The sequence below is a fragment of the Mustela erminea genome, chromosome 4 (genome assembly GCF_009829155.1).
Source record: "Mustela erminea isolate mMusErm1 chromosome 4, mMusErm1.Pri, whole genome shotgun sequence".
Taxonomy (NCBI): domain Eukaryota; kingdom Metazoa; phylum Chordata; class Mammalia; order Carnivora; family Mustelidae; genus Mustela; species Mustela erminea.
Genome location: NC_045617.1, coordinates 30,846,360 through 30,871,407, shown reverse-complemented (window position 1 = coordinate 30,871,407; position 25,048 = coordinate 30,846,360). Strand labels below are relative to the sequence as shown.

At 48.5% G+C, this 25,048-nt stretch overlaps 1 protein-coding gene across 2 annotated transcripts in view; it reads right to left on the bottom strand.

Annotated features, from left to right (window-relative positions):
• SIM1 (SIM bHLH transcription factor 1) overlaps window positions 1–15,187 on the bottom strand; it is a 72,601-nt gene extending 57,414 nt beyond the window's left edge. The window contains exons 1-4 of one of the 2 annotated variants that reach the window (XM_032338964.1): window positions 14,879–15,187; window positions 13,551–14,169; window positions 3,994–4,076; window positions 466–555 (exon numbers count right to left, since the gene is read on the bottom strand). In XM_032338964.1, the coding sequence (XP_032194855.1) occupies window positions 466–555; window positions 3,994–4,076; window positions 13,551–13,725 (348 nt within the window). In that variant the 5' untranslated portion in view covers window positions 13,726–14,169; window positions 14,879–15,187. Of the gene's footprint in view, window positions 1–465; window positions 556–3,993; window positions 4,077–13,550; window positions 14,170–14,656; window positions 14,700–14,878 lie in introns of those variants that run through there. The other variant, XM_032338965.1, reaches the window with a different exon arrangement.
• Window positions 15,188–25,048: the final 9,861 nt, after the last annotated feature.

Below are 25,048 nucleotides of genomic sequence, written 5' to 3'. Positions count from 1 at the left end.
AAGATTGGACCAGGGTGTCTACAGGGCTGTGAGGACAGGAGCGAAAGCTTCAGGGTCAGCCCTGAGTTTTAACCCAGTTGTGTGGTTGGCTACCTATTGCAGTCTATCTAAGCCTCAGCTTCCTCATTACTGTAATAGTAATTACAGTAATAGTAGTACTAGCAGTAGTAGTTATCTGACAATGTTCAAGTGAACACATCTTTAGACTTTTTTAGACATTTTTAGACTTTAGTAAGCAACCGCCACCCATGGTGTTTGACTTATGGTAGGAACTCTAAAAGGTAACAGAATAAGGGGTGAGAATAGGGAAGTAGAGGAAAAAGGAGACGCAGATCTGCCAGCTGAGATGTTTCCAGTCCCAGAAATGCACATATAAGAGCTTTGGGAACGCACCCCGACCCTTACTGTGGGTCTCCAGCTCTCAGTATAAACATGGAAGGCTGGAGGTATGGACCACTCACCTACCTGAGAAAGACCCAGGTGGACTGAGGCTGTCTCTGAGATGTACATGATCTTCCCATCTGGGGCCACCACAAAGATGAAGCCATCCAGGGTCTAGGGAGATAGAAACAGAGTTGAATAGTCAGCCCCCTGGGCCATGGGGCTGAACACGAGAGATGTTCAGCCAGAAGAGTGGACAGAGAGGGTAGAGAAGCTGGTAGGACATAAGGCATAGAATACCTGCCGCAAGAGTCCCTCTCTTGTTCATCCAAATATGTAAGCATCTGGGATATGTGGCCCACTGGGAGACGCCCGGAGGAAGGAGCAGTCAAGACTACTGCCCTCCAAGACTCAGGATCCACCAAAATGGATATCTATATCTATATGGATATAATGGATATCTATCACACACACACACACACACACACACACACACACACACATAGGGCACAGGGACCACAGCCTACAATAAGAGGTGGGTAGGTTCTTGGGGATGTTCTTGGATGATCACTGAAAGAATGAAAGGTTTCCTGTGTCAGTCTTGGAGGACTCCATAATGGCAGCATCCTATAATGGAAAGAGTACCAGCAGGGCTTGGGAAATGGGCACTGAGCCATATGGAAGGGCTGGTAGTCTGAAAAGTTTGTAGACAGAAAGAAGGCAGCTGCCTAGTAGCTCCAGAAAGAATCTGGGAAAGGGGGTTTAGGAAATGAGAGGCTTTCCAGGCAGCAAGTCTGTAAGAGTAGTGGTATAGTGTTCACATATGTGTGTGCTTACATTGATGCATCAAACTGACAGACTTTCCGTGAAAGAAACTCCTATCCTAGACTTTCCCTATCCCCCTATCTCTGTGAATGAGGCTTTAGTCCGGGCAGTGGGGACATAAGGATGTGTCAGATTCTGCTCTCAAATTGCTGGAAGTCCAGCAGCAGTGACCCGCTAAAGACAGACATGATAACAGCACAGCTAAAGAGACAGGGCTGTAGGGGCCCAGAGGCTGAGTGGCCAGAGGCCTGGGGGAGAATCAGAGGGCCTCAGAGGAACTCTTTGACAGAGCCTTGAAGTGGACGTTTGAACTGGAGATGAGAGGAAGGGTATCCTAGGTAGAAGGAATGACTTGGCAGGGATTGGGGGGCAGGAGGGAGTATCTGGTGTACTCAGGCATGAGGTACTTGGTGTGCCAGAGATGGGCTAAGAAAGTACACCAGTGCCGGGTTTTCGGAGAGTTTGAGATATCAATCAGAGGAATTCAGAGATGTTCCTGTAGGCATCAGGTTTCCAGCAGTTTCTAAGCAGGTAAGGAGGGGAAATAGCATGCTTAGGGGTGTGTGCGTGCACACGCTAGTGTCTATATTTCATTTTGTTTTGATTTTTAATGGCAGAATGTGGACAGTGATCTATAGGGGGAAAAAGTGGGGATGAAGATTTCAGAGGTGGTTGACCCTAAAATTGGGTGGTCACAGGCAGATGAGGAAGAGGGAGAGTTTAAGTCAAAGATGGTTCTAGTTGTGGAATTTAATAGTGGCAGAAAGAGAAGCTTAGAGTGACTTCAAGGTCATTGAATAGAGGATAACACCATAAGCCCAGATTGAAAATTTAGGGAAGCATGGTGAGTTTTTCTATGAGTGGAAGACTGGAGGAGGGAAGAAATGAATCCTTGTCTTGGAGATGCTAAACTTCAGGTTGATGCAGATATCCAGTTGGCAGTAAGAGAGAAAGGTCTGGAGCTCCAGAAGGGTGTCTAGACTGAAAACCAGCTGGAGTCATGCAAATGTGGGAAAGAAGTTGAGGTGATGGTGTTGGCTGAGATTACCCTGAGGCCTTGAAGCTGTGAGAGGAGAAACAGAGGTGGAACTTTGGAGAAATGCCAGCATTTGCAGCCAGAGAGCAGTGGGGAAACCAGAGGAGCGAGCAGAGAGGGAGAAGAATCTAGGAAATTGTGCTACCTTAGAAGCCAAGGGAGAGAGTGAATGTTGAGTAAGCAGTGTTGCCTCTGTCAGGGATTTCCCCAGAGGTTCTCTTTTCAGTGAGGTCCTCTGCAATGTCCCCATTTTAAGTGGTACTACTCAAACCCAGCCCCTCCCTCCCCCTTCTTACTTTTCTCCACAGCACCTGTTATACTAGTCATGTCCCTGTCTGGGTTGGCAAGGCTGCTGGCCTTGGAATGTAAACTCCATGTGGGCAGGACTTTCTGTCTGGCACATACTTGGCCCTCCTATATTTGTGGAATAAACAAAGTCAGGCAGGATAAGAGATGAGCATCCTTATGCTGATATCAAAAGGTGATAGAGCCTGGCAGAGCACAACAGTTAGGAGAGATGCCAGACCGCAGGGGTGTGGAAGTGAGGGGAGCAAGGTGAGTGAGGAAACTGAGAGGATAATTAAGTTCTTCCGGAAGTGTGGCATGGAGAGAGAAAAGACGGGGCAAGAACTGGGAGGAGTGGAAGATTGTTTGGGTTTTGTTCTTTCCTTTATTTTGATGAGGGACCTTAGAGGGGAGCATGGAAAGATGGCGGGAGTGTGTCGTTGAGCAACAACTGACGAAGGTGTCTCTGAGAAAGGAGACTGACAAGGCCCTTCTGTTTAATTCAGAGGTGTGGAGGCCACAGGCCAGGCCTGTGAGGGAATGCTTACACTGGCCTTTCCGTGCTCTGTGGCACTAGAATCTCTTTTTGTCTCCAGGACTTGCGGGGGGGGGGGGGTACAAAGTAGCAGCAGCGGGACGGGGAAGACATGAGATGCGGGTCCTGCCCGGCCCACGGGGAAGAAGCCGCTCAGAGTCTCACGGTGCTATTTGGGTCTGAGGCTCCCACATGAGGAGCTGGCGGTGGACATGGATAATGATAAGGGGGTAGAGGGTGGGAGACAAGTGTCAAGCCTAAAAATGCCACAGGGAGTTTTGCTATTTTAAATATTTGCTATGCGACTTAAACGGGCAACGGGCAATTTAAAACGGTGTACACTGCAAACAACGCTGTAATGGGCGCCTCCACATTGGGTAAACTCATTACCTGGGGAGCTGTATGTCTGTAGGCTAGGGTCTGTATGCGGGCTGGGCTGGCCTGGGGTGAGATCTCATGGAGAGAGAGGAGGGAGCTCGCAACTACAGGGAGGAGACGAAAGAGTTGCAGGCGCAGCTGGATCTGGAATGTGTGGACTGAAAGCACTGATGGGCGTTTCTACCAGATTCCCGTTATTCCTGTGTAAATCCTTCATTTCTGGTGGTTTTGCAGCTTGGCCCAGCGTGCTCGGTTCTTTTGGCGGAATGGTGTCAAATGGCCACCTCCCTCGGTTCAGCCATCCTGGTTTGGGACCTTGAGGGACTCCCTTCTAAACCTAGCGTGCTCATTGTCACCTTGCCTCCCTCTCTGCCTGGAGAGGTGCCATCCTCACCCAATGAGGTTAAGAGCTCAACGTTTTAATTTTGGAAGGAGCTGTAGGGACTGCAAGAAAGCCACGTCTGGGACCCATCCCATTTCCCTAAAGATCAAGAAGCCGGGTGCGGGGCCAGGCACCTGAGCCCTCAAAGCCTGTGTGCTGACGCGCCACTACCTGGAGCAAATGGGAGCCCAGTTCTCTGCCCACGTTGTCCAAAGGGCTGGTGCGACTCGAGTGGCCCCACGCCTCGCCGAGTCCTGTAGAGACAAAGAGACAACCTTTAGCGATGGGACTCCGACCTGGCTAGCAATTTGAGTCTAATCTCTCCATTATTGTCACACCCCCCCAAATTCGCACGCACGACCTGATACCCTCGGAGATCGACCGCACCGGGACAGCCTAGGACGCGAGCGGGTAAATTTCGGTCCCGCCCTCTCGACTTATAAAGGACTGCGTAGAGGTCAGACTCCCTCTCCCCGACCGGCATCGGTTTCTCCGGGAGGGCAGGGCCCTGGCTGAGAGCCCCTCCTGGCAGTACCCCAAATGGCTGAATTTGAGGACCGCCTGTGTCCAGAAGGGGCGGACACCAAACCCCCGCAGTTAACTTTTGCATAGGTTCACTAGTGTGGTTAGAGGGGTGAGGGACACTGTTTCTCTCCCAAAGTGTCATCATCTTCCTTATCAGGAGGCCGAGTGTGTCCGCACATCCAGCAAGTGCCAGGAGCGAATACCTGAGGCTTAGAGCAGGGTCCAGCTGGTCCTTGGTGGGCTTTCTCATTGGCTGCCAGGCTCTCCAGCCATTTTCCTCCCCTAGCCCCCTGACTTCGATTCCCTCCGTAGAAATCCGTTTGCTTGCGGATGGTTCCCAGCACCAACATCCCTGAACAATCCTTCTTCCTCTGCTTCCCCTTCTTCCCACCCTGAGCCAGCCCTCGATTTACACATCCTAACCTTGCCTTTCAAAAAAAAAAAAAAAGTATACCCTTTTTTTGAAGTTGCTTTCAAGTGCTTATACCGTCTTAAGCAATATTTCCTGTTCCCTATTGGATATAGACAATCATTCAGTTTCTCTACTTCCCAGGCACCATCTATTAACAAAGACAGCCCCTTTCTCTCCTGGATGCTACCACGTTAAGATCTTTCCAGGCTTTGCCAGAAATCATTTCTCCGATGATGCCTAAAAAAATACAATTCTCTGCATACCCATGGCTGATGTTTTAAAAAATTAATACGGAATCTGCTATAGTACCTGTTTGCAGAAAGAAAATGAAAAAAAAAAAAAAGGCAGAGGAAACTTGAGACAGAGGTTATACTACCTGTAACTACTTACAGGTAATATTTTTTTTTTTAACAGTGTTGCTGCTGAAATTAATTTTACTAGGTAGTTAAACTCTTTTATTCTTCCACCAATAAACAAGGTTTAACATGACAAAAAGAGGGGTGATTTACTGATTTGCTGCATTAAAGTACAAATCACCATGAAGTACACAGTGACAGACACACTCACATTGTAATATGGGGGTGAGGGCGGATCTTTCGGAATAAAACATGGAGTTGGACTCTTAAAATGTGTTGGCCAGGAGCTGCTTCCTAAGCAAGCGATCAAAACCCTGGTAACGAGTAACCAGGAGCGCCCCTTAAGCTCGAATCGGGTCTTTCTGGGTGTTTGCACATCTAAATAAATCTAACGATTTCCCCACCGCTCTGCAAACACTGATGCTCCCCGCCCGCCGCCGGACTCCTCTCCCTCCCTCGCCTCTCGTCAATCCCTCCTGCCTCTTTAGCCCGCCCCAGTTTCCCTCCCAGGAGTGACACCACGGCCCAGATGCTTTGGTCCTCCTGGACTGTTTAGGAGAGCCTCCGCCACAGCCACCTGTACCCACCCCTCCGCCGTGTCACCTTCCCTTCGCTGCTTGGGTCTCGGCCAAGCTATCCAGCCTGGTTTTCCGGCACGACGCGTTCTTTTTTCTCATCGCTGCTCACGCACACACACACACACACACACACACGCAAAAGTGGCGGAAAGGGAGATGGGGGTTGTTGGCTGAGGAGGCCAAACTGGGGGAAAGGGAAAAGAACCTGCTGGGAGAGCCGGGGACGCGGGTGGCGCTGGCCGGTGGGCGCCCGGGCCCGGCCGAGGCCTGGAAGCGCCAGGCTGCGCGGGGGCGAAGGGCCGGGGCGCTCCCAGCCCCCGGGGAGAAGGCAGAGGCCTCCTCGCGTCTGGAATCTGGTCTTCCGGAAGGGTGCGAAGCCTGCGCTTGGGGTCAGCAAACGTCTTTATTCTAAAATGGTGAAGTTCTCCTAAGTCGGCTGGAAACAGCCCGGGAACGGCCTCCCGACCCGAATCATTTGAAAATCCCCGAGCTGGGCTCGGGGTTAAGTACTGGTTCCGAACCGCAGCGCCAGCCTCTGCTGTTTGTTGTCTCGGGTTGCGGCCTCATTAGCATGCGCCTACGAGGGGAAAATAAGACTTCCCCGCAGGTTACTAAACAGCCCGCCTGGCGCAGGTTAACAGGGGCCTCCCTCGCCCTCCCCTGCCCCTACCCCCACACCTTTTAGGGAACCTTTTGCTTTCACGGAGCATTGCCTCCTCTATGTTTGCGGTTGAACTCGCCGCCACACGGTTTGGTCTGGGTTAATGTTTTATAAGACACTGGCTGCCTTCCTCTACCTGCCAGGCTTTCCTGACCTAATCCTAGGGCTGAGCTCGCCCTTCAGCCCTCCCAGAACACCTTCGGAAGCCCCGGGTCAAGGGTTGGGCCTCCCGAAAATCCTGCAGTGGGCCAGGGACCCCTCTCCCCGACCCCCTCACCTCCTGCCCGCGGTGACGCGCTCCCGCACCCAATTTCAGTTGGCGAGGGGGGTAAGCTGAGATTTCGTTTCTGCACTTGACCTACCGCAGAAAATTCACAAATCCTTTGATTGTCTGTTTAAAATGAGGAGGAAACCAGCTCCCTTTGCGGCAGGATTACAGTGGGAACAAGATCTAAAGATTCTCTTGTAATTCGGTGAGGCCGAGGGAACGGGGTTTTGCAAAGGAGAAAAGGAGCTCTGTGAGGGAGGCGATAACTAAATCGGGTTTTAGACAAAAGGATTTTCCCCAGCTAAAGTGGCCGAAGACAAAGGAAAACATAATCTATTTTGGAAGATTTCCAAGATATGCCACATTAACCTTAGCAGATAAATTTTGCTTCTCCCCTCCCCGCTCTTTCCTTAAAGTCTGGTTTATCATATTTACATAAGTAGTATTAGAAGGGATGTATCTATTATGGATCTAAAGGGCTAGCTCACATTTCATGTGAAAACCCCGGGCGAAGTTTCACTCTTACCCTCAGTGCTCGGTTGAGGCATTTCCATTTAAATACCCCCTGACCCAAGGATTACCTCAATGGACTGACTGCACGGGTTTTGTAATTTCCTGAAAATGAGATTTCGATTTATAAAACAAGAAACCAATTAGTAACCAAATGAGGCGAAGTAGATCCACTAAAATTGACCTAATCCCACAGGCACAATTTAGGCCCGTTCTTGGCGAATGAATGATGAGCCCCAGTCTAGCGTGAGCTCAAAGCATCATCCAGCTGTGTTATTACAGGCAGCAAAAATAAATTGATCGAGCTTTTCCTTCGGAATGAATTTCATGCCCTTGACAAAATATAGATTACAGACCTGGCATCAGGGCCTCCTTCACTCAGACAGGAAGAGGAGGAAGAGAAGAGCTTGGTCTACTGTTCTTTTCCCCTTTTCTTTAATAAATAAACTATATCTCAGTAGAAATGTGTCCTCCTTATAGTAGTTCCCAGAAAGCTTCATCTGACTGCAGATCCTGATATACCTTTTAGGCAATATAGGAATTGGAAGGGGACTGGAAGAGCTGTCCCAGGATCTGACCACAACTTGGTGACTGAAGTGGGAAAAGCCCTTCCAAACTCTGCTCCTAACATAGAGTCCCGGGGGGACTTGTCTCAGCCACCTGGGCTCCTTCCACCACCCCTGTCCAGCAACTTATCGGTCTTCCTGTTAGGGCTTCTGGGGCCTCAGAAGCTGTGCTCACTGAGGAAGAGAGGGACGGAGATTGGGGGCCTTTAGACAAGCCCTTAGACCGCCAGGAGTGGTCAGTGGATAGAAGGTTGCTTCCTGTGTCTAGCCATACCCACCCTCAAGCCTCGGGCGCTGTGACCCTCCCCGCTTGAGGCCCCCTCCGGCCACCTGGAGGGTGTGGCCAACCTCCTGAGCGCGAGGATCCAGCGCCAGGCCGGGCTTTGTCCTGCGCAGCAGCCAGGACCCTACCGTGTGTGTGTGTCCCGAACTCCCCTGTGTGTTCTGCAATCCGCAATGGCAGTGAGTGCCGTGCTCTCCCATGCGCGCCTCTGAGACCCCTGGCCGCGCCCCGGGAATCCACTAATGTTAGTTATAAATCTGGGGTGGAGACTGATGGTCACAGCATTGATTGTCTCTGCACCCTTGCTGAGCTCTGGCCCTGGAGCTAGGGCTTCCAAGTTGGGATGGAGCAGGCCAGCCAAGCTGGCCTTCGGCGTCATAGGCTGCAGCGAAGGAACAGGAGCTAAAGGGTTTCAGTAAACTGTGGGACGAAAATGCACTCGGGGTTGACAACAGTGCCTGCGTGACACTGAAAAACGTCAAGTGGTGTCTCCCCAGGGCTCCAGGTCTTCAAAAGTGGCCGGGAGGGGCAATGCCATCGCCCCAAAGGCAGGCGCGGGTGGGCGGACGGGGTTGCCCCGCTGTTCAGGCGTGTCCGGCTTGTGTTCCATTTTGCTGCCGGACTCGACCGCCGCACTACGGTCCGCTCCGGCAGGATCTTGACTTCGGGTTTAAACAACAGACCGACCTTGGGGCAGTGGCCCGGGCAGCACGAATGACAGAGGGAGCACGCCCGCACCGGCCCGGCCTCTGCTTGGGCAGGTGAGCTGGAACGTCCTCGAACCTTGGAGGGCAGAGACCTGGTCTGGACCGTGCGGAGATTCCAGCTGGCGCCCCCTCGGCTTCGGCCCCCCGCGGCCGGGACAGAATGGGCCTCACCGCGCCAACCTGGCCTGCGAGTAGCAGCATACAGGCTTCTCCCCGCTGCGTGCTTCGTTGCGTACCCGAGCGCGGCAGAGGTTTCTACAAGGTCTCTGTCTCCGGTCTGTCCCGAGCCACCAAGGAAGAGCGACTCCGCACCGGACCGCCTCCCGGATGGGGACTCCATGCAGAAAGTTTGCTCGGCGCTTCTCGAACAGTGTTTTAGTACTAAGTAGCAGCCCCCTTGCTAAATACTTGACGGTTGTCCTCCCCCCATGCAAAATTTAAAATTCCTTGAATCAGAGACCGGCAATGGGTGGACAGCTAACATCATAAGGTGTTAGTTGGCTCCAAACCTCATTCTCTTGAGAAATACCTGGGCCGACATAGAGAAATGCAGCCAGAATCCGTGGGCTCGAATTGTGTCCACTTATGTGTCTGCAAAAGCTTCAAGCTGCCGAGATTTCCCCCAGGTTTGAAAAATAACTCCCCTAGAAATCATATTTGTCCTCTGGAAATTTAGTGTGATTTTAGCTTCAGGTGTGTGATTGTACCCTGCTTAATTAAAAGCAACTTGCTATAGCTTATAATGCCCTGTTTTGCTGTTGTGATTGTTTTTATTAGTGACTACTCCCTTTAAAGAAAAAAAAAAGTATATTTTTCATTGATCTGATCTACAATTTCTAGCACATAAATCTGCCTTGCAAATGCTCTGTATGGAGTTTAGTTCTGCACTCTACATTTTAAGTCAACATCAAAACTGGAATTAAACAGAGAAAACCAGCGTGGAGCGTAAACTGGGCTTAAAGGCTTTTAAATGAGAAAAACTTCTGTAAGAAAATAAACATGGAAACCTAATGCTCAATCATTTCCCCGAGCAGCAAGAAAAACAGCCTTAAATCACCCATCCACGTGGGAAATGGGGCCTCTTTTTCTCTTTCAGTTCTGGGCCTCAAAAAAATATAAGGTGATTAAGGATTTCAATCTTGAGGTGAATATTATAGAAAGGGTCTGTGGAGGTTTGTTTAATCATTCTTGTCCTTCCAGCCTTTGTAGAGACTCCCTATCCTGCACAGTTACTAATTTCAATTCTGTGATTATTTTTATTTTCCCAAGACATCTTTACAATGAATTGGTAGTGTGATGTTACCAAGATTCCCACTGGCTATAGATCTGAAAACATGTCTGATCCTTTCAAAGGTTGTTCAGCAAGCCACTACACCCCCAGCCAAAACTGTATTATATCTGGATAACAAATAGATATGTCTTTTTGGTTGAGTTTGTCTTATTTTGCACACAAAAGCACACCATCTCTCTTTTTTATCCTGCTTTTCTAGCTTTGGTAACACTAAAGACATACATTTCTCAAGTTTTTTCTTTGCAAGGTTATTTCAGAATGGAATATGCTGCCAATGGGAGATACGCAGTTTTAATGATTTCACAGTAATCTTTCCTGCGTTTTTTTTTTTAAAGTATGAAGCCGCCGATCTATTGCTTTATTCTTAGTTATTCCAGCCACCCATATCCTGTTCCTATGTTCTCAATCTCTCGTTGTTCTTTCAAGAGCTCAATTTTATCTACTCAGATAAGTGAAAGTTGAAGTTTGCCCCTAGACAAGGAATCTACAGGAAACTGGGGGAGATAGGAACTATTGGGGGGTTAGCTATATTTTAAGAATTTGTTTATTTTTCAGATATAAGTATGGAAAGATTTCTGTTTGTTGATTTAAGTCTTTTGATATTAATAAGTACTGTAGATGAAATGTAATCTGAACCAAAACGGTGGCGTTTTATAGTCATTGTTGTGCCTATAACTGAGATGTCATCAGATTTATGATTATTTTAGATTATATACCTTGCAAAATGCCTATGTTATATGTGACAGAACGCTTACCATGGTGAAATAGCTATATTTTACTCCATCCTTAGAACAAAATTTAAGACCTATATGTTCTGGAATGGGATCAAGATAGATGTAAACATGAACTACATCTTCAAATTCTTTCCATTTCTCGTTCCTAAAAAGGGTTGCTCCCACAGAAAGCACCCAGTTTCCCCCACTGCCACGGACCCAGTCTTGTCTATTCGCTGTCTTCACTGCACAACTGAACCCAAATCTAGCACCCTCTGCAGGTTGTGCCTGGTTTTGCCGCTTGTGATTATTCCACTCCTTTGAAAGATTTTGGCGGGGTGGGGGGGGGGGGGTGTTGTTATCGTTTAATATTTTAAAGGGCTGTGTCTGGGTTTTGGATTTTTGAAGCTGATCTATCCTCAAAATTAAAACCTCATCCCTAGGAGCCAGCTGTTCGGATGACCCTGTCCAACTCACCGGTGGAGACTGCCAGTGAGTTATGAGCTCAACAGTAGCTGGAGAAATAAATGATGTGCCCAGAGTTCACACATCGTCCATCCCCTCCTCCCCATAAACTCACACGAGTCCACGGGAGAGGGGAGAGGGGAGGGGCCCGGGCTCTGGAAGACGGTGAGGGGGCTGCAGAAAGCACAGTCGCCTTAAAGTAGCCACAGGGGATCCGCCTGGCCACCAAGGGGACCCCAGAGGGAGTCTTCGCCAGTGCTCTCTTTAAAAATAAGAAGTTGGCTAAGAGAGTTTACTTTCTGTTCTTCCTACTTATCACACGATTTATAATTTGTGGAGTTAGCACTTAAGACAGCTTGCTCTCTTAGAAAACAAAACCAAAACAATAAAAACCAGCCCGAAACCCTCCCGGCCGAGCCAGCAGGGGATCTGCGCGACAAAGACGAGCGCCCCCAGCCCGGCAACTCCCTGGGCGCCCCCAGCCCTCTTTCTGTGCCTGCCCGGGAACGCCGATCCCCTATTCTTTTCCTCCCACGATTACCCGGAGCCCCACAAGCAGCACCATATGCTTCTTCTGATCAAACAGCGAGCGACATCGGCACTGATAATTGACGAGACCCGCTAGAAATCACGCAGAAAGGGAGCCCACTGAGACCACAGGGGCTGACAAATCACTGCTAATAATCCTGTTAGGAACAGCGCGGCCAGCCGAGTTCGCAATAGCTTTATTTTTATAAAGTAGGCGCTGACAGTATAAAAGACAACGAGATCTCTTAAAAAAAAAAAAAAAAAGAAGAAGAAGAAGAAGAAGAAGAAGACAGTGTAGCATAATAGTACTTTTCCCACCAGCAATTCTCAGCACAGTTTGAATGGGAAATATGGTTTTTACTATATAAGTGCCCCCTTTCTTTCTTTTTCTTTCTTTCTTTTTTTTTTTAAACTTTTCAGTAACTTTAGGTTTTGATTCCTCTCTTCCTGTGGTTTCCACGGTCAAGTGAGACTGTTCAAGGAACTGCTTTAAGACAAAACAACTATAACACTAGTTGTAGTTCTCTGGTAAAACTGAACTAAAATTTGAAAGTTTTCCTTTAGTGCCCCTGGCTAATTTGTCGACCTGTTTTGTGAGATTTTGATTCAGATAATAACTTCTAGTCAAGATCAAACAAAGTGAAACTCCAAGCCTGATAATGGCTATTTCCTTCCCATTTCCTTAAAAGAAAACAGTAGACCCCAAACATCCCAAATCAACAATAACATAAACCTCTGTGGGTCAAATAAGACATTCTGGTTTGTAAATAAACAGGGTTCTTTCTCTTGGAATTTTTTGTTTGTTTTGTATTCTCTCCTTTATATTTCCCAATCTCTCTCCTCGAGCAAAGACACATCTAAAGTACTTTTTAAAAATCTGTACATATTATTTGAATGTGGGTAAAGGAAAGGATGGGGAGAAGGAAGAGAGAAGTATTCTTCTCCTAGTGAGTATATATGGTTTTATACAGGGCAGTGTTCTTTGAAGGCTGCTCTGTCGTCACACAGTGAATCTTGATCATCTAAATACATGTTTTAAATCATGACGAGCTCAGCTGTTCTTCCTTCTAGGCCTTAAAAGACAATTTTCCCAGGACCCATTTGCCAACCTGCCCCCTAGAAGATAGTTTCCAAGCGGGCTAGTCTTCTTGATTCAACCTTAAGTATTTGGATCCTAGCCTATTATCTCAGAGATAATACCAAACTCAGAGTAGCAAATCATGAAGCCCCATAGTTAGTTTCAGAATCTGTGGGTGTCTCAAAAACTCAGAATAAATTTGCTATAAGCAATCAAGAGACTGGGTAAATCCAGGACAAATTTGTTCCTAAATATGCCTGCCTCTCTTCTGTAGAATTATAAACTTAGAAATTATTATTTAGCTTAGCTAGCTCCATGTCCATGGGTCTATCTATATGGAGCAAAAATACAAGAATTTGGCAATGTTCCTGCCTCCTGCTAGATACAATTCTAACAAGAGGAATTAAAGAAAGAAAGGAAAAAAGAAAGAAAGGGAAAAAGAAAGAAAGGAAGAAAGCAAGTCAGTCAGTCATGTTTGGATTACTTGTACTTTCAGTTGAGCTCAGTATCTGAAGTGTTGACAAAAGCACTGTTGGGCTGCATCCCAACCAAACATATCCGATGCATGGGAGAGAAAGTATTAATGGGGAAGTAGAAAGGGCCACAAAAAGGCAACAGGAATCTAAGTTCCGAGAGGTCCTGAGTCAAGCAGCCACGCTAAGCTTCCCTTTGCACAGAGTGTGTACATACGTGTGAATGCTCTCCTCTGTTCAGTGGTGTAGGCTCACTCACTGGCAAACCTCTACCCCTTCTGCCTTTGAAATTCCATCTGGGCAGAGTCACTTACCTTCTGGGAACACAACTCTCATTTTGAGATAGCTGGTGGTGAGCCTGATTATGGATGCTTTGTCCAGCTGCGAGGTGATAGCTGAGGGCAAAGGCAGTAATTTAGCCAGTTCATAAAATTCACTGTTTTCCTTCTCCCTCCTAGTCCGGGCAGCATTTTTGGACTTCTCTTTCATTGTGTCTCGTTCTCCCTTTCTTCTTACAACATAAGCTCCACAGATTCATCCAAAAGCAAAATTAAACTCTCAATTAGAGATCATATTGGCAAACACATAAAGCCTACTTTGAATGAAGAGACGGAAGTCTTTGCTTCAGTGTACTGATGTCAGTGAAAGACCAACGCAGCGAAGAGAAAATTATTTTCTTTAAAAATACCGGACGCGAACGTAGGAAAGTTGTTGATCCACGGCAATCCTAGGAGTCTCTGGGTATCAAATGCCGGCGGGACCCCTGAGAAGCCAGCCTTTTCTTCTGTTCCGCGCGGCCAAACCCGGTCCCCAAAAAATCGACATAATAATCCCCGACGTTTGCTCTTCAGTCCCGAGGCATTTGAGGCGGCTCCGAGCTCCTTTGGGAAGAACTTGGGAAGCACAGGAACGCCGGACAACTCTTTCAGGCCACTGTGAAGACAACAGCATCAGAGCATAAGGGATCTGCAGCTCCGCAATCACCCATACACTCCCCGAATTCTGAAAAACGGCCGGAAAGGGCCTCAGCGCGCCCCTCCAGGCTCCGTGTTTGTTTGTGCGTATGTTTGTTTGTTTGTTTGTTTGTTTAAGATATGGAGGGATCAGGGGCGAGACTGAGCCCCCTGCAAATAATGCTCGCATTCCCTCTTCCATGCCAACCACATTCTCCAGCCCCCTGGGAAGTTGCCCAAATAACAAAATGCATATTTTTGAAGACACTTAGCAGACCCTCAGTCGCCGGTCCCCGTGCCCGCGCCCAGGCCAGTCGCACGTCCCAGAAAGCAGGGTTCCACAAATCAGAATTCCTCCACAGTGCTCAGGCCGCCTTTCAGGCCCCCCAGTTGGGCAGATCTGGAATTCGGCTATCTCTCTAAATTGGGTCTCAACTCTCAGGGATTCTACAAAAAGTGGCACTTACGCATCAAGTCCCTCGGGACTCCCAAGGCGACCCAGGGCTCTCCCTGCCCAGCGGGAGCGGCAGCACGCCGGGCACGGCAGCGCCAGGTTAACAGGTGGCACATTCATGACAGCCCCTCGCAGGCACGGGGAGGGGGGCGGTGGGAGCGTACCGGCCTCTCCCGGTCCGCCGCCGAGCTGCGGGTGCCTCTGGGCGGGCGCAAGGTGTCTTCGCTTCACCTACCTTCGGTCCCCGCCGGCGGCAAAGGGTGCAGAGGCGCCCACCTCTTAATTGTACTCATGCCTACCATCCAACTCCGCCGGCCTCTCGGCTTCCCACCGGCAGAGAGGAGCGGAGCGCGTCCTGGCTCCCTTTTCTTTTCTCGGTCATGAATTGGGGGAGGGGTGCGTGGGGGGGGTGCAGGCTTTGGGACGGGTGAGGTGGTTTTAGAATCCTCCTCCTCGGTAGTTGCTACGAAGCCAGTATTATTCCTAATTGGAAGCCGAAAACGCCCCCCTGTAACTTCTTTATAGCTCACGGGGTTTAGCTTCAACTTCACTCCCGGGCTCTCTCTCTCCCGCCCTCCCTTAATGCCACTCACAAACTTCCGCGCGTCCCATTGGCTCCGCCTGCCGCGGGAAGAGGCGCTCATTGGCCCGCCGGTCTGAGTGACGCGAGCACGACCCGAACCACCCCTGCGCGCCCCGGCTCCTGGCTCGCCTCTCGGCTACCCGCGTGGCTGCAGCGCTCCTGACGAGACCTGGGCACGGGTGTCGGCAATGCCCGGCAGCGGCCGCTGCTCTCGGCCTCCAGGGGCTTCGCGGGTGATGTGCAGGACCCTCGCTTCTCCGCTCTCCCTGGGGTCGAGTGGCTACGCACCCCGTCCCGAGGGCTGGCCCCGCTGAGCCCCGCGCTTTCGAAAGCGGCTGGCTGCGGCCTGAGGTCGCGGAGGTCGAGCCAGGGGCCTGGGGCTCCTGGCGACGAGGCTGGAGTCGCCCCGACTGCGGGCGCGAGTGACCCAAAGGCCGAGTTCGCGGCCGCGCCATTCCCATTGGCAAGTGGTGGGGCCCACTGCTTGCACCGGCCGGTGTTGCGCTTTCTCTTTCACGTTTTTCTGAAATCCCAGCGACACTGAATTCATGCCGGAGAAGATTATACACACACACACACACACACACACACACACACACACACACACACGCATATACACCTGTCTTTAAATTAATCCCAAAGAGGAGAGTCTTTCGAAATGGCTCGAGTTTGGGGTCTGATTTGTTCACCGTGGAAAGCTCAGCCGCGGGGTTGTCTTATGGGGGAGGTGCGTGCAGATAGGGGACTCTAGAGGAAAAGACGTTAACATTTCAGCAGAAAATAGAGTTAGAGTGATTGATACATAGATACCTCGCAACAATCTGTCAGCTTAAAGGTGAGTGAAGACTTTTTTGTTGAGTTTTGTTTCCGGAAACCCAAGTCCAACGTAATATCCTTACGAAAGGATACATTCTGCATCAATAAATTTGCAACATTCACAGTTCCCCCAACAGGACCCACTTAAACAAATGCTTGTAAGTACTCTCGCTAACAAATTAAGACACCCTCTGATTTGAATTGCTTTTTTTTTTTTCTGTCATCTGAAGAAAGACAACAAGCTAGCAACGGGGGAAAGCTGACTTGCCCCCAAAATAATTACTACTACTTGGAATCACTCCCTACAAAGGCGATTTCCCCCTTATTTTTGGTGCCGCTGGTGACCAGGATTCTTCTGGACGGACGCTCGGAGGCAGTTGTTTCTGCGGCGGTAAAAGACAGGAAGAAGGCCAGTGATGTTGCACTCATCCTCTCCTTTGTGGCGATAACTGCCACCGAGAAAACATACGCTCTGAAGAGGGGTTGTGCCATTTTTCTGATATTCCCAGCAACTTTAAGAGTGTTTGTTCAAAAATGCAGACATCTGCCATCTCCTTGCCGCCCGATGGCAGTAAGCTCACAGAACGACAACGGGAGCTTTCTGGGGATATTTACACATCTGGGAAGCACCTGGCAAGAAGAGGTGAATGGTCTGGATAGAAAGAATAAGACACAACGGAACATATAGATTTTATAGGTGTTTCAAAACTGGAATCTGGCTAATGGGCTCTAATCTAGAAGGAGTCATTTCCCCCAGAGTCTGTGGCCGCTGAGAGACCTGGCTCTGGGAAGGTTCCAACCTCCAAGTGCTACACTCCAAAGGAGTAAGGATACTAAGAGAGATGTGGTGCCACTCTCTTATACGCCACACTCCAGGAAGAACAGATAAGATCAAGTTAACTACTGCCCTTAAAGACAGAGGGTGTGTGTTTGGGGAAAGTGAAAAAATCTTCTCTGACCCTTCTCCCCCACTCTCCCACCACCCCCAATCGGGACAGATCTTATGGGTAAATGGAGCGGCCGGGCACAGCAACGGCACCTTAGAGTTAAGCAGTTTTCTATTCCGACTTTGCTCTGGAAAGAATTTCGGTTAAGTCAGTGGTTACTTAAACCCTACCTCTCCTTCAACGACGTGCAGGTGTGTTAGTGCTTCATGAGGGTCCGAAACCCTTGCCCGTGGCAGAGACACCCTGGGGCGTCAGGAGGTGCCCTGCTCCCCATACAACAGAGCGTTTCACCGGAAGAAAGGCAGTATTTTCCTTTCAGAAGGAAAATGGGCAAAATGAGTGGGTGGGTCTTCACACCAAACAGGACATCCTGGGGGGCCCAGCGTGCTGTTCCAGCGTCCCAGTGAAGCTCAGTAGTCGATGTTTAATAAACAAAGTGAATGCACGGCCTTGTGGGGACGGCCCCCTCGCTAAGTCCTCCGCACACAACTGTCTGAGCCGCGTTTACCGAGTGAGTGAATTAGCATGGCGACGTAACACCTGTTTTTCTAATCTTTGAACCTAGGCTGAAGCCGGAATGCGGCTCCCGCATGCCCTCCCCCGCCCGGGTGCAGGGACCCGGCCTCGCCGCCTTCCGGCGACCCCGCCCGCGGGCCCCGCCAGAGCATCAGGCCAGCGAGGGGCGTGAACCACAACCTCAGGTGCCTCCCACGTGTTCTGAGAATTGGCGTTCCCCTCTAGCGTGAGAAATTTTAAATTTATTTCTTGAGTTTAAGAAGCTAGTCCTACCCGCCTCTTTGACAAAAAGTAAGAGGAAAAGCCCAGGAAAGAAAGAAATGGGTGCATGCGACCCACCAACACCAGACCAGAAGGCTAAGAGCGTCTAGGCCGCTGCCTCCTCCGCGAGTACCTCTGGCCCTGGGGCACGGTCCGTGCACCCCAGGAACGATTTCCTAAAGCGGGAAGAAACCGGAGCCTGTTTGTAAACAAACACCTTCCTCCGTTCCTAGGCCCAGGAGGGCAAACAGCAAAATTGTACCCCTGGGAGTCGTTTCTATCACGGAGGCGACCCCAGAGGCTGCCCGCATGGAGCCCTCCTTTAGCCCGTGGGGACACCACGACGTGAGGGCTCCCAAGGCTCTAGACTAGGGGGCAAGGCGTGCCCGCTGCGGCGGATCTGAGAACCAACGCTCCAGTGGTTGCGGAGACCCGCGCGCTGCGCGCTCCCGGAACTAAAAGGAGGGGGGCTCTGAGGGCCTCGGGACCCCTCCCAACACCAGGCAAAGTCCAGACTGAAGAAGCTAAACCTCTGGGTTGGGAAAGAACCAGAACGCTCCGCGGAATTCGGGTGCACACTCAACGTATCGGTCCCGACCTACGCGCACTGTGATGCTAACGGTGCTCGGGCACAGACTTCCATCCTCCCTTCTGGTAACTCCTGTCTGTGCCCAGCTGCTTGAGCATCTTAGCAAAACTAGAGTGATTTCTGTCTCCCCTTCCTCGCTCCCATGACACACTTTTTTGTTTTTTGTTTTTTACATACTACTAGGAACGCATATGTGCCCTTTTGCTCGCTTCCACATCACATGTACACGTTTGTACAAAGCACACAGGCACGGATTTTGCTAGTGGCCAAGGTCAGGATGAATGATACACTTATTAGTAATCAAGATGCAACATCCGAAGATGGTCACCTGAATATCTCAGTATGTTATACCCAGATGTTCACTCCCTACCACTGAGAAGAATTTATCTAGGGAAATATTGATGTCTAAGGAAATAATAACATTTTTCTTCTTCCGTGTATATAAGTGAATCCTGCTGTAGCCTCATTCTGTTTTCACATTTAGACAGTCTGATGTTGAAGAGCAAACAAGGGCTCCTTAAAACTTCCACCTGATGGGACAAGTAGACTAGAAAACAAAGAATAGAAGGAAACTCCCCAAAAATAGCCATATTTAATTTTTTAAAATTTATGGTACATATCACTTGTTTGATCAGGATGTTTTGTAAAGTGTGAGATTTTATGCAAAACAAAATAGTCCCTTATGAGACACTACTTCTGAGGTTGCCTAACTGAATTGACCATTGAAATGTCCAAAAAATTAGCTTCAATGAGTACACATTAAAAAAGAAAGGAAAATAAAGAAAGAAAGAGGAAGAGAGAAGGAAGGAAGGAAAAGAAAGAAAGAAAAGGAGGAAGGGAGGGAATATAAGGGAGAAAGAGAGAGAAAGGAAGGAAGAGGGGAAGAAAGAAAGAAAAAGAAAGGCACCAACCTGAAAAATGAGAGTGGTGAATTTTATGTAGTTTTTCTAAGTAATCTGGATAATATTTTCTAAGCAGATTTTGAAACCATAGTCTAATACAATCTCGAATTGATCACAGAGAAACAAGAGTACTTCTGAAACTGTGCACACTTTAAAAGAAATGAATTATTCAAACATTAACAGTAGCCGAAAGCGCTGATGATGTGCATTCTGTGGACAGAAGCAAGGGGCTGTCTGTCTCTAAGGGTGCCAGCATTTTTTACACTTTGTTGTTGTTGTTGTTATTTTTAGCTGGGGATGGTGTGCGTGTATGTGTGTGTGTGTGTGTGTGTTTCAACATAGCTGGGCACAAGAGCACAACCAAAATGTTCAAAAGCTGAAGATGAACATTGGTTTGTGACTTTGGGTTAAGAGACACTTTGATTCGTAAATCAGTTTCTGATTTTCAGACCAAAACGTGCTCTCTTGCACCTCAGGAGCTCAGGAGTGGATCCCAGGAGGGGCTGGAAAGCGGGTGGCCGCAAGGGGACGGAATGGGGTCAGTGGCCTCCAAAAGGGTGAGGGGCATCAGAACTGTGCGGACCTAGAGGGCATGTGTTTCACCCTCGTCTGGCTTTGAGAGCTTTTGAATTAGGCTTCTGGAGAGTTTTCCCCTTCTCCGAGCCCCAACTTTGTGTCTATTCCCTGGCACCTATGAACCCCGTGACTGTACCGGGAACGCCTAAAGAGGAACCCTTACCCCTGCACGGTCTAGGAGGAATGGGCAAGGCATTGTCGTGAGACTGATCTCTATAACAAATGACCAGCTTCCAGCGGGGGCGGAGCGTCAGGGTCACCTGCGGGTGGGAGGTGGTGGCAGAATGTGACTTGAAAATAAGGACTTTCGACCCCGCTCCGATTTAGAAACTGGAAATCCCTGTTGGACCCTGGAGCTGACATTCCGTAAATTGTGGGAGGGGAGAGAGGGTGGTCCAAAGACAAAGCAGCTCTGAGGGGCGCGGGCTTGCCCCTCCCACCGTGCCGTGAGAGTGGCGGGCCGAATCAGGGACACCTGGGCTTAATTCCGCGGGGCGCCGACCCACAGAAGTCGCTGAGTCTCCAGGTCCTGAGTCTGAAGTCTCAAAAAAGTGCTGCCTACCCCTACCCTCGTTCTGACGTCATCCCAGGATTCCGGGGGAAGTACGTTTGAGCTCGCCTGGGCCCTGGACCAAGTGCCTTTGCATTTGGGGCACATTCCTGAGACCCACCGTCCTCATCATCGTCTCTGGGCCCCAGGGACATGGAAATCTACCCTCAAAAATCTGGGCACCCTTGCTCCTAACTCCGTGGTTTTGGAACTTCAGCTTGCATGGGAATTGCCTGGAGGGACTGTTAAAATACATATTGCTGGTCCCTACTCTCAGAGTTCACAATTCAGCAAAGCTGGGCTGGGACCCAATAATTTGCTTTTCTAGCAAGTTCACAGGTGAGAACCATGGCCTCAATTCGCTTTTCTTAGCTTGTTTTTGGAGGAGAAGACTGGATGGGAGAGTGATAGACTTGTACCAAGTGGGATCTTGTGCATATGGTGTAAAATGCTACGACTGTCTATTTGAGGTCTAGGTGTCAGGCTCATAGCTGTGAAAGAATGTGGTTCCTGAAGACAGGTCATTGGGATGCCTCCTTAGGAAAGATCCTGAGCTAATGGCCTCAAGAGGAAGGCAAGGAGGTCTAGGAACCCAGCCAGGCCACACTTCAGTGGGGAGTTTGGCCTCAGAAGGACAGGGAAGTGCTCAGGGCATCCCCAGAAGGTTCCAGGGTTCCAGGGTTCTAGCTGGGCTACAGAGAAATCCAAAGGGTTTGGATCAATCAATCAGGAGTAGGGCATATTGGAAAAATAGCAGATAAGCTTTGGTTCTCCTTTTGGCACAGAAACCATTCCCTAATTGTGCCAGAGTACTTTAAACATAAAGGGCACATCTTGGCACATTGGTCCAGAGGGCTATCCCTGCAGAAGCAGACCCTGCAGTACCCACTGGGTCTGTGAGGTCTAGGCCTCCCCCCAGGTGGCAAGTGCTCCCTCCTGTGCAGGGCCCCCACTAGGACATTATGACTTGTCAGTCCCTGGGCACTTCTGTCATGTTTTTACAGGTCCTTTCCTCCATAACAAAATTCAAGATTATATTTTACAAACTGTGTCATTCGGGCTGATTTCATTATCATATATTCCTTATTCTCATATTTATCTTTTTTTTTTCTGATTGCAAAAGAAATTAAAATGAAAACATCCCATGAACTTCTAAAACTATCATGGGCGCCCTGCACTGTGCCAACTGTAACAAATGGGTAAGTCAGTTGCTGTTCTTGGGCACATCGGGGAGGATGAGGAGGCTGCGTGTGCCTCTTCCCAGCCGTGGCTCCTAAGCCTCTTCAGGAAACCTAGAGAGAGGTTTGGGATGAGGCTTTCTCTCTATGAGCCACCGCTCTACTCCTACTATGAAACTGGTTGGCTCATCCATGCTCCCACGGCAGAGTCCCTCCACTTTGCTTTAGTTATGTCCGAAAACAAGCTTTTTCTTAGCTTGTTTTTGGAGGAGATGTCCGAAGTAGTATCGTAAAAAACTGAGTGGAAAAAATGAACAGGTTATTAGCACCATTTCTTAACACCTGGCCAGCTTCCCTTTTACCCTTACTTGGATATCAGATTATTAAGTGAAATCCAATTTTAAAATGTTATGCAAACCAAGTGAGTGCACCTTGGGGCTATTAGTCAGTGTCCACTGCTATCCAGCTCTTTAGTTTTTTATTATCTTCTAGAGTTGCGTATGCATATTTAAGCAAACATTAAGATCGATCTTTTATATATCATTCTGCACCTAGATATTTTCAACTTCCATAAAACTTAGTTAGATCTCTCTTTCTTTTTTTTTTTAAAAAGATTTTATTTATTTATTTGACAGAGATCACAAGTAGTCAGAGAGGCAGGCAGAGAGAGAAGAGGAAGCAGGCTCCCCGCTGAGCAGAGAGCCCCGATGTGGGGCTGGATCCCAGGGCTGGATCCCAGGACGCTGAGACCATGACCTGAGCTGAAGGCAGAGGCTTTAACCCACTGAGCCACCCTGGCGCCCCTATATCTCCCTTTCTTAAACATCTGTATAGTAGTCCATTTTAAGAATATATTATATCCGTATAATTTCTTTAACCTGTCATTCATTGAGGACATTTTGATCATTTCCCATCGTTGCTGTTGCAAACAATGCAGCAACAAATAAACTGCACAAGTGTGCAGTTTATTTACCTATGTACAAACACAACTACAGGGCAGATTCCCAAAAGTGGAGTTGCTAGATCAAGGGTAGGTAGATTGGTAGCCCTAGCAGACAGGGACAAACTGCCCTCCGCAGGAGCTGTGCAATTGACTCTCCCACTAGCAATGTGAGAGGGTGACTGGTTCCCAGCCTTGCAGTGAATGAAGAACATTGTAACTTTTCTCTCTCTCTCTTTTTTTTTCTTGGCCTATCTGATAGGTGAAAAAAAATCAGTCATCTTTTGTTCTTCTTTAATTATGGAAGTTGAATATCTCTTTATATCCGGAGGGCCTTTTGAGTTTCCCTCCTGTGAATTGTCCAGACACATTTGAAGGTGGGACCCTCTTGGCTCTAGAGTGAGTCGAGGTCCTGGGGCAGGAGGAAATGCTGGGACTTGACCCTTAATGAAGATGAGTGTTTCTTGAACCTGGGCAGAGATACACAGGCTCAAACTTCCAGCATCATCTACCAACATTTTTTTTTTCCTCCTATGAAACATTTAGTACTCTTTAATGCAAAACACAGAAGATAAATATGCAAATATAATTTTAATGTGTCTTCATCTAACAGATCTCCTGGCTAATTATAATCAATTACATTGTACATATGTTAAAATAGTGGTTAATTTATGGATTCTGTATGTTTTGAAATTCAGTCGTCCCAAGTTGATATCTGATCAACCTGTTTTGTGTTTTACCTACAAACACACGGGGACTTTCCCACAAAAAACAACTCAAGCATTAACATAGGCCAGCCAATTACTTCTCATGATTTAAACAAATAACTCGGAGGAAATAGGGGATAGATTCGTCCTGGCAGCAGTTTCACAGGAGGAAAAGCTCTAATGGTCTAGTTAAGAATCTAAATAAAGTCATATGTAGGAGAAAACAAGCGTACTGCAAATGTGCAGCCTGTGGTGGTTTAGATCTGCTTTGATATTTATTTTCACTCCTGGAGATCTGATAACTTGTTTGTGAAGATAAATGTCATATGACAAGCCATTGTGTATTCTCCCTGAATAATCGCAAGTCCCAGAAACGAAACCATAATGGCAATGTGATTTTTTTTTCTTTCATTCCAAACCAGACAGCAGCATACGTGTGTGTTCCAACTGGTGTTAAGTCTCCTTACACATTTTAATTTCTTACTCCTTTTAGGGCTCGAATGTATTAGAATGATAACACAGAGTTTGATATCAGATGACTCCCTCTCGCCTTCTGTCTCTCCCTGTGCCCCTTTTCCCTACCATAAGACATGATAATCAGAAACTATTCCAGCAGGAGGAGCTGGTTTAGAAACAAATGGATTCCATGGCAACTCCTGACTCCACATGACTTCTAATAACTGGCATTTCGGTTGGAAATTGTCTATGTGATATTCTGTCCAACACTGGTGCGCTATGTGGGGTTTACCCTAGTTTACATCTCAGACACGGAGCCTTAACCTTCGGTTTCATGAATAAGCAGCAGCAAGCAGCAATATGTCACCACCTGTAACCATGATGTGGCCAGTGACTTGTCAAATGTTCCGGGTTCCAATTTTCAGATTAGCTGACAGAGATGAACACCAAGTGAGAAGTGTCCAGAGCCGATCTCACATAGTGTAGAGAATGGGGGAAGTGTGTCCCGCTGCAAATGGACACTGAGAGTCAGATGTTCTCATTCAATTCAAGAGACCATGCGTATCGGGGAAGGCCGGTCAGGCTTGTTGGGCTGTGAGTCTCAGACCACTGCTCTGGAGGAAGGAAGACTAACTGGGGACAAGTGTAGCCAGAGGGTCCCCTTCCTCATTAAAGAAAACCAGAATAGTCGGAGCTTGTCCTGGAGCTGCGTGATCTGTTGACTTCCCAAAGAGTATTGGCACCGCTATCCCCGAACACGATGGGTTGGTAAAACCTCATGATGAAGGGTTTTATAATTTCTGCTGGGACCCAGGGAGAAATGTGTCACAAAAGTGTCAAAAGATTGCTCTTAGAAACACTGACAGTCAATGATGGAGTCAGTACAACAGAGGTGAGGAGAAGCCGAGCCTGTGCTTGAACTTGTTCCAAAGCTTCTGGGTCCAGCTGGGCTGCTGTGCTGTGCCAGGCCAGGATTGAAATTGAGCCAGCATGCAGTCCCCTGTCCTACCCATGGATGGTACCTTTTCCTAAGTCGCACAAGAGCACTCTATGGTGGAGAACTCGCCCTGCCCACACTCCCCTCCTTGTGGGTTCTAGGCTTGTGTGACACATGTCAAGGAAGGTTTATCGTGATACATTATAAATAATCATGTAGGGGCTTGAGTGGTTAGTGAGGGACCGGCAAGTGACACTTTATCCCAGGGGACGGTAAGACCAGAAGTGACACAGCAAATTTGTTTAGTGCGGGCATGTTCCAGAGAAAGTGGGAGAGTGAAAAAAGCCTGTAACTGGGATGAAGAGAGGACTATGTCCAGGCGGGATGCACGGAAGAGAGAATTTGACAAAAAAGTTGACATCAGCATGCACAAACTGGTTTGAAAAA